This window comes from Oncorhynchus gorbuscha, linkage group LG19 (genome assembly GCF_021184085.1).
Source record: "Oncorhynchus gorbuscha isolate QuinsamMale2020 ecotype Even-year linkage group LG19, OgorEven_v1.0, whole genome shotgun sequence".
Classification (NCBI taxonomy): domain Eukaryota; kingdom Metazoa; phylum Chordata; class Actinopteri; order Salmoniformes; family Salmonidae; genus Oncorhynchus; species Oncorhynchus gorbuscha.
This window is the reverse complement of record NC_060191.1, coordinates 65,932,564-65,942,563: the sequence shown is the minus strand read 5'-3', so window position 1 is coordinate 65,942,563 and position 10,000 is coordinate 65,932,564. Positions and strand designations below refer to the sequence as shown.

Here is a 10,000-nt window from a genome sequence, read left to right as displayed (position 1 = left end):
ACACATCTAGGATTCCAAACTGGTAGTGAAACAGGTGTGTTCCCACCTTAGTGAAACAGGTGTGTTTTATACACATCTAGGATTCCACACTGGTAGTGAAACATGTCATTCCCACCTTATACACATCTAGGATTCCACACTGGTAGTGAAACAGGTGTGTTCCCACCTTATACACATCTAGGATTCCACACTGGTAGTGAAACAGGTGTGTTCCCACCTTATACACATCTAGGATTCCACACTGGTAGTGAAAACACACATCTAGGATTCCACACTGGTAGTGAAACAGGTGTGTTCCCACCTTATACACATCTAGGATTCCACACTGGTAGTGAAACAGGTGTGTTCCCACCTGGTAGTGAAACAGGTGTGTTCCCACCTTATACACATCTAGGATTCCACACTGGTAGTGAAACAGGTGTGTTCCCACCTGGTAGTGAAACAGGTGTGTTCCCACCTTATACACATCTAGGATTCCACACTGGTAGTGAAACAGGTGTGTTCCCACCTTATACACATCTAGGATTCCACACTGGTAGTGAAACAGGTGTGTTCCCACCTTATACACATCTAGGATTCCACACTGGTAGTGAAACAGGTGTGTTCCCACCTTATACACATCTAGGATTCCACACTGGTAGTGAAAAACACATCTGGGTGTGTTCCCACCTTATACACATCTAGGATTCCACACTGGTAGTGAAACAGGTGTGTTCCCACCTGGTAGTGAAACAGGTGTGTTCCCACCTTATACACATCTAGGATTCCACACTGGTAGTGAAACAGGTGTGTTCCCACCTTATACACATCTAGGATTCCACACTGGTAGTGAAACAGGTGTGTTCCCACCTTATACACATCTAGGATTCCACACTGGTAGTGAAACAGGTGTGTTCCCACCTTATACACATCTAGGATTCCACACTCTAGTGAAACAGGTGTGTTCCCACCCACATCTAGGATTCCACACTGGTAGTGAAACAGGTGTGTTCCCACCTTATACACATCTAGGATTCCACACTGGTAGTGAAACAGGTGTGTTCCCACCTTAGGATTCCACACTGGTAGTGAATCTAGGTGTTCCACACTGGTAGTGAAACAGGTGTGTTCCCACCTTATACACATCTAGGATTCCACACTGGTAGTGAAACAGGTGTGTTCTAGGATTCCACACTGGTAGTGAAACAGGTGTGTTCCCACCTTATACACATCTAGGATTCCACACTGGTAGTGAAACAGGTGTGTTCCCACCTTATACACATCTAGGATTCCACACTGGTAGTGAAACAGGTGTGTTCCCACCTTATACACATCTAGGATTCCACACTGGTAGTGAAACAGGTGTGTTCCCACCTTATACACATCTAGGATTCCACACTGGTAGTGAAACAGGTGTGTTCCCACCTGGTAGTGAAACAGGTGTGTTCCCACCTTATACACATCTAGGATTCCACACTGGTAGTGAAACAGGTGTGTTCCCACCTGGTAGTGAAACAGGTGTGTTCCCACCTTATACACATCTAGGATTCCACACTGGTAGTGAAACAGGTGTGTTCCCACCTTATACACATCTAGGATTCCACACTGGTAGTGAAACAGGTGTGTTCCCACCTTATACACATCTAGGATTCCACACTGGTAGTGAAACAGGTGTGTTCCCACCTTATACACATCTAGGATTCCACACTGGTAGTGAAACAGGTGTGTTCCCACCTTATACACATCTAGGATTCCACACTGGTAGTGAAACAGGTGTGTTCCCACCTTATACACATCTAGGATTCCACACTGGTAGTGAAACAGGTGTGTTCCCACCTTATACACATCTAGGATTGCACACTGGTAGTGAAACAGGTGTGTTCCCACCTTATACACATCTAGGATTCCACACTGGTAGTGAAACAGGTGTGTTCCCACCTTATACACATCTAGGATTCCACACTGGTAGTGAAACAGGTGTGTTCCCACCTTATACACATCTAGGATTCCACACTGGTAGTGAAACAGGTGTGTTCCCACCTGGTAGTGAAACAGGTGTGTTCCCACCTTATACACATCTAGGATTCCACACTGGTAGTGAAACAGGTGTGTTCCACCTTATACACATCTAGGATTCCACACTGGTAGTGAAACAGGTGTGTTCCCACCTTATACACATCATTCCACACTGGTAGTAGGTGTGTTCCACATCTAGGATTCCACAGTGAAACAGGTGTGTTCCCACCTTATACACATCTAGGATTCCACACTGGTAGTGAAACAGTGTGTTCCCACCTGGTAAACAGGTGTGTTCCCACCTTATACACATCTAGGATTCCACACTGGTAGTGAAACAGGTGTGTTCCCACCTTATACACATCTGGTAGTGAAACATTACACATCCACACTGGTAGTGAAACAGGTGTGTTCCCACCTTATACACATCTAGGATTCCACACTGGTAGTGAAACAGGTGTGTTCCCACCTTATACACATCTAGGATTCCACACTGGTAGTGAAACAGGTGTGTTCCCACCTTATACACATCTAGGATTCCACACTGGTAGTGAAACAGGTGTGTTCCCACCTGGTAGTGAAACAGGTGTGTTCCCACCTTATACACATCTAGGATTCCACACTGGTAGTGAAACAGGTGTGTTCCCACCTGGTAGTGAAACAGGTGTGTTCCCACCTTATACACATCTAGGATTCCACACTGGTAGTGAAACAGGTGTGTTCCCACCTTATACACATCTAGGATTCCACACTGGTAGTGAAACAGGTGTGTTCCCACCTTATACACATCTAGGATTCCACACTGGTAGTGAAACAGGTGTGTATACACATCTAGGATTCCACACTGGTAGTGAAACAGGTGTGTTCCCACCTTATACACATCTAGGATTCCACACTGGTAGTGAAACAGGTGTGTTCCCACCTTATACACATCTAGGATTCCACACTGGTAGTGAAAACAGGTGTGTTCCCACCTTATACACATCTAGGATTCCACACTGGTAGTGAAACAGGGTGTGTTGAAACAGGTGTGTTCCCACCTTATACACATCTAGGATTCCACACTGGTAGTGTTCCCACCTTATACACATCTAGGATTCCACACTGGTAGTGAAACAGGGTGTGTTCCCACCTTATACACATCTAGGATTCCACACTGGTAGTGAAACAGGTGTGTTCCCACCTTATACACATCTAGGATTCCAAACTGGTAGTGAAACAGGTGTGTTCCCACCTGGTAGTGAAACAGGTGTGTTCCCACCTTATACACATCTAGGATTCCACACTGGTAGTGAAACAGGTGTGTTCCCACCTGGTAGTGAAACAGGTGTGTTCCCACCTTATACACATCTAGGATTGCACACTGGTAGTGAAACAGGTGTGTTCCCACCTTATACACATCTAGGATTCCACACTGGTAGTGAAACAGGTGTGTTCCCACCTTATACACATCTAGGATTCCACACTGGTAGTGAAACAGGTGTGTTCCCACCTTATACACATCTAGGATTCCACACTGGTAGTGAAACAGGTGTGTTCCCACCTTATACACATCTAGGATTCCACACTGGTAGTGAAACAGGTGTGTTCCCACCTTAGGTGTGTTACTTATACACATCTAGGATTCCACACTGGTAGTGAAACAGGTGTGTGTTCCCACCTTATACACATCTAGGATTCCACACTGGTAGTGAAACAGGTGTGTTCCCACCTTATACACATCTAGGATTCCACACTGGTAGTGAAACAGGTGTGTTCCCACCTTATACACATCTAGGATTCCACACTGGTAGTGAAACAGGTGTGTGTTCCCACCTTATACACATCTAGGATTCCACACTGGTTGTGAAACAGGTGTGTTCCCACCTTATACACATCTAGGATTCCACACTGGTAGTGAAACAGGTGTGTTCCCACCTTATACACATCTAGGATTCCACACTGGTAGTGAAACAGGTGTGTTCCCACCTTATACACATCTAGGATTCCACACTGGTAGTGAAACAGGTGTGTTCCCACCTGGTAGTGAAACAGGTGTGTTCCCACCTTATACACATCTAGGATTCCACACTGGTAGTGAAACAGGTGTGTTCCCACCTGGTAGTGAAACAGGTGTGTTCCCACCTTATACACATCTAGGATTCCACACTGGTAGTGAAACAGGTGTGTTCCCACCTTATACACATCTAGGATTCCACACTGGTAGTGAAACAGGTGTGTTCCCACCTTATACATATCTAGGATTCCACACTGGTAGTGAAACAGGTGTGTTCCCACCTGGTAGTGAAACAGGTGTGTTCCCACCTTATACACATCTAGGATTCCACACTGGTAGTGAAACAGGTGTGTTCCCACCTGGTAGTGAAACAGGTGTGTTCCCACCTTATACACATCTAGGATTCCACACTGGTAGTGAAACAGGTGTGTTCCCACCTTATACACATCTAGGATTCCACACTGGTAGTGAAACAGGTGTGTGTTCCCACCTTATACACATCTAGGATTCCACACTGGTAGTGAAACAGGTGTGTTCCCACCTTATACACATCTAGGATTCCACACTGGTAGTGAAACAGGTGTGTTCCCACCTGGTAGTGAAACAGGTGTGTTCCCACCTTATACACATCTAGGATTCCACACTGGTAGTGAAACAGGTGTGTTCCCACCTGGTAGTGAAACAGGTGTGTTCCCACCTTATACACATCTAGGATTGCACACTGGTAGTGAAACAGGTGTGTTCCCACCTTATACACATCTAGGATTCCACACTGGTAGTGAAACAGGTGTGTTCCCACCTTATACACATCTAGGATTCCACACTGGTAGTGAAACAGGTGTGTTCCCACCTTATACACATCTAGGATTCCACACTGGTAGTGAAACAGGTGTGTGTTCCCACCTTATACACATCTAGGATTCCACACTGGTAGTGAAACAGGTGTGTTCCCACCTTATACACATCTAGGATTCCACACTGGTAGTGAAACAGGTGTGTTCCCACCTTATACACATCTAGGATTCCACACTGGTAGTGAAACAGGTGTGTGTTCCCACCTTATACACATCTAGGATTCCACACTGGTAGTGAAACAGGTGTGTTCCCACCTTATACACATCTAGGATTCCACACTGGTAGTGAAACAGGTGTGTTCCCACCTTATACACATCTAGGATTCCACACTGGTAGTGAAACAGGTGTGTTCCCACCTTATACACATCTAGGATTCCACACTGGTAGTGAAACAGGTGTGTTCCCACCTTATACACATCTAGGATTCCACACTGGTAGTGAAACAGGTGTGTGTTCCCACCTTATACACATCTAGGATTCCACACTGGTAGTGAAACAGGTGTGTTCCCACCTTATACACATCTAGGATTCCACACTGGTAGTGAAACAGGTGTGTTCCCACCTTATACACATCTAGGATTCCACACTGGTAGTGAAACAGGTGTGTGTTCCCACCTTATACACATCCAGTATTCCACACTGGTAGTGAAACAGGTGTGTTCCCACCTTATACACATCTAGGATTCCACACTGGTAGTGAAACAGGTGTGTGTTCCCACCTTATACACATCTAGGATTCCACACTGGTAGTGAAACAGGTGTGTTCCCACCTTATACACATCTAGGATTCCACACTGGTAGTGAAACAGGTGTGTGTTCCCACCTTATACACATCTAGGATTCCACACTGGTATTGAAACAGGTGTGTGTTCCCACCTTATACACATCTAGGATTCCACACTGGTAGTGAAACAGGTGTGTTCCCACCTTATACACATCTAGGATTCCACACTGGTAGTGAAACAGGTGTGTTCCCACCTGGTAGTGAAACAGGTGTGTTCCCACCTTATACACATCTAGGATTCCACACGGGTAGTGAAACAGGTGTGTGTTCCCACCTTATACACATCCAGTATTCCACACTGGTAGTGAAACAGGTGTGTTCCCACCTTATACACATCTAGGATTCCACACTGGTAGTGAAACAGGTGTGTTCCCACCTTATACACATCTAGGATTCCACACTGGTAGTGAAACAGGTGTGTGTTCCTACCTTATACACATCCAGTATTCCACACTGGTAGTCGAAGCGTGTGTAGAGCTCGTTGAGCATGCTGATGACCTGCATGGGGGTACACTGGGCACACACTGCCGTGAAGCCCACGATGTCAGAGAACAGCATGGTGACATCATCAAACTTCCTGGCGGGGACAGACTCCCCCTGCCACAGCTTCTGGGCCACGTCACCAGGAAAGATGGAGTAGAGAAGGTCTACTGTCCTCCTCTTCTCCTCTTCTAGAGCTTGGTGTGTCTTTTCTAGAGTTGCCTGGGGAAGAGCACAGGGATAGAAATACAATTAGTAGAATGGGGATGATGGAGTAGAGGTTTAGTGACCAACGCGTTTTCTCTTTTTCTGAAGCTGGATGAGTCCGGCTGCTGAATGTCTACGTGACAGTATAATGAGTATGAGCACACGTGTATGTGTGTGTGTACTTGTGTGTTTGTGTGTGCATATTGCATGTGTGTTTGTGTGTGCATATTGCATGTGTGTTTGTGTGTGCATATTGCATGTGTGTTTGTGTGTGCATATTGCATGTGTGTTTGACTGTACCTTGAGTTTGTCCATCCTGTTCTTGAGGCCGTCCTGTGCCTTGGCCTGCTGTCCCACCAGTATGACATCACGCGTGGCGTCGTGGATGGGGATGTCTGACAGGTAGAGGCCCCTGCCCATCAGCTCCTCCAGCTTGTCCACCCGGGGGGAACCCAGGAACATCAGAGTAGAGGATTCTGGGACATGAATCATCTGACCCTTCACCTCCATCACCTGGCAAAGAGAGAGAGAGAGAGAGAGAGAGAGATGGGGAGAGAGAGAGAGAGAGATGGGGAGAGAGAGAGAGAGAGAGAGAGAGAGAGAGAGAGAGAGGGGGGTGGGGCAGAAGACAGGGAGAGGGGTTATTCATGTGATAAAGAGATCAATGGAATGCAGACTGTGGGGAATAGAGTGCCTTCAGAAAGTATTCACACTCCTTGATTTTGTTGTGTTACAAAGTGCGATTAAAATTGATTTCATTGTCAATTATCTATTTATTTAACCAGGCAAGTCCGTTAAGAACAAATTCTTATTTTCAATGACGGCCTGGGAACAGTGGGTTATCTGCCTGTTCAGGGGCAGAATGATAGATTTGTACCTTGTCAGCTCGGGGGTTTGAACTCGCAACCTTCCGGTTACTAGTCCAACGCTCTAACCACTAGGCTAAACACTACACAAAATACTCTCATGTCAAAGTGAAAGAAAAATGTGGAAAATTCAACACTACTATATGTGATTACCGTAATTGCTGGACTATTAAGCGCACCTGAATATAAACCGCACCCACTGAATTATTAAAAAATATGTATTTTGTTCATAAATACGCCGCACATGTCTATAAGCCGCAGGTGCCTACTGGTACATTGAAACAAATGAACTTTACACAGCCTTTAAAGGAAACACGGCTTGTAACAAAAATGTAAACAGTAGCCGACCAAGCCTCCTCCTGTGCACTGAAACCACTGAACTCATCTCCTTCGGTGTCGGAGTTGAATAGCCTCAGATTTGCTTCATCCGATGTTGGATCGTTTTCATTGTCGCTCTCGTCACTTTCATCCGGAGGCAAATACCCCGCTGAGCTCATGCTGCCCCTTCAACACGCAGCAGTCCAGCCTTTCGAAACCTGTTGATGATAGTGGATTTTTTGACAATGCTCCACGCTGTCAGGACCCACTGGCAGACTTGACCATAAGTCGCTCTTCGCATGCGGCCCGTTTTAGTGAAGGATTTCTCCCCACTTGTCATCCAAGCCTCCCACTGAACAAGGAGCGCCACCTTAAATGCACGATTTACACTGATGTCGACTGACTGCAAATACTTTGGGCCATCTGCTTTTCTTCCCTCTGAAAGGTTTGTTGTCTCTTTGCACTGAGTCAGTTCCTCACGCTGCTGTTTACAAAGTTTATAATCGACTCATTAAGGCCAAGCTTCCGTGCAGCAGCTCTATTTCTTTTTCCAACAGCCAGATCAATCGCCTTCAACTTGAAATCTGCATCATATGCATTTCTCCGTGTCTTTGCCATGATGAAGGTGAGAAAATGACTACCGTAATCAGAATGATGGGAAGTTTTAGAGCGCTCGATTTACGTCACAAAATGTGACGGTGCTCAGTTTTTTGGGGCGGCATGAATCTTGCGAAAGCGGGAAAAATCCATAAATTAGCCGCGTCTTTGTATAAACCGCTAGGTTCAAAGTGTGGGAATAAAGTAGCGGCTTATAGTCCAGCAATTACGGTACATAAGTATTCAACCTCCTGAGTCAATACATGTTAGAATGACCTTTCGCAGCAATTACACCTTTCGGGTACAGTCTCGGAGAGTGATCCACACCTGGATTGTGCAACATTTGCCCATTATTCTTTTCAGAAATGTTCAACCTCTGTAAAAATGGTTGTTGCTAAACTGCACTTTGACCAGAAGTGAAAGCTACATATTGTTATTTAAACCTGGGGAAGCCAGGTCTCTCTCTAGTTCCAGGCCTGGTTTAAGATCCTAGCATCTTCTCTCTCTCTCTCTCTCTCTCTCTCTCTCTCTCTCTCTCTCTCTCTCTCTCTCTCTCTCTCTCTCTCTCCCCCTCGGTTTTTCTCTTTCCCTCAGTTTCTCTCTCTCTCTCTCTCTCTCTCTCTCTCTCTCTCTCTCTCTCTCTCTCTCTCTCTCTCTCTCTCTCTCTCTCTCTCTCTCTCTCTCTCTCTCTCTCCCTCGGTTTCTCTCTCTCCCTCGGTTTCTCTCTCCCTCGGTTTCTCTCTTTCTCTCCCTCGGTTTCTCTCTCTCTCCCTCGGTTTCTCTCTCTCTCCCCCTCGGTTTCTCTCTCTCTCCCTCGGTTTCTCTCTCTCTCCCCCTCGGTTTCTCTCTCTCCCCCTCGGTTTCTCTCTCTCCCCCTCGGTTTTTCTCTTTCCCTCAGTTTCTCTCCCTCCCTCGGTTTCTCTCCCTCCCTCAGTTTCTCTCTCTCCCTCGGTTTCTCTCCCTCCCTCAGTTTCTCTCTCTCCCTCGGTTTCTCTCCCTCCCTCAGTTTCTCTCTCTCCCTCGGTTTCTCTCCCTCCCTCAGTTTCTCTCTCTCCCTCGGTTTCTCTCCCTCCCTCAGTTTCTCTCCCTCCCTCAGTTTCACTCTCTCCCTCGGTTTCTCTCCCTCCCTCAGTTTCTCTCTCTCCCTCGGTTTCTCTCCCTCCCTCAGTTTCTCTCTCTCCCTCGGTTTCTCTCCCTCCCTCGGTTTCTCTCTCTCTCCCCCCCTCGGTTTTTCTCTTTCCCTCGGTTTCTCTCCCTCTCTCGGTTTCTCTCTCTCCCTCAGTTTCTCTTCCTTCCTCTCTCTCTCTCCCCCTCGTTTTTTCTCTTTCTCTCGGTTTCTCTCTCTCCCTCAGTTTCTCTCTCTCCCTCGGTTTCTCTCCCTTCCTCGCTTTCTCTCTCTCTCTCCCCCTCGTTTTCTCTCTTTCCCTCGGTTTCTCTCTCCCCCTGGTGTCAGATAGATTATTCTGCCTGTGAGCCCACTGCAGCCCACTGCAGGCTGATTTATTTATAGAACCCTCTCCTAGCTCTGCATAATGCATATAACCTACATATACAGTGAGCTAACAAACACACTACCGACATATAGTCTACAGAGAGACAGAGCACTGCACACACACTGAGCTACAGAAAGTAGACACACACACACACACACACACACACACACACACACACACACACACACACACACACACACACACACACACACACACACACACACACACACACACACACACACACACACACACACACACACACACACACACACACACACACACACACACTATATACAGTCGCAGTGTGTATTGTGAACAGCTGTCTTCTGTGGTTCTGGCGGGGAGAGTGGGAGGAGTCACACTGTTGACACACTAATGGGAATCTCCATGGAGACGAGAGGAACACCAG

General features: G+C 46.6%; 1 protein-coding gene across 2 annotated transcripts in view; it reads right to left on the bottom strand.

Annotated features, from left to right (window-relative positions):
* LOC124004703 (guanylate cyclase soluble subunit alpha-2-like) overlaps positions 1 to 10,000 on the bottom strand; it is a 65,014-nt gene that overhangs the window by 18,775 nt on the left and 36,239 nt on the right. For both annotated transcript variants that reach the window (XM_046313413.1, XM_046313414.1), the window contains exons 5-6: positions 6,618 to 6,830; positions 6,060 to 6,332 (exon numbers count right to left, since the gene is read on the bottom strand). In XM_046313413.1, coding sequence (XP_046169369.1) covers positions 6,060 to 6,332; positions 6,618 to 6,830 — 486 coding nt within the window. The remainder of the gene's footprint in view (positions 1 to 6,059; positions 6,333 to 6,617; positions 6,831 to 10,000) is intronic.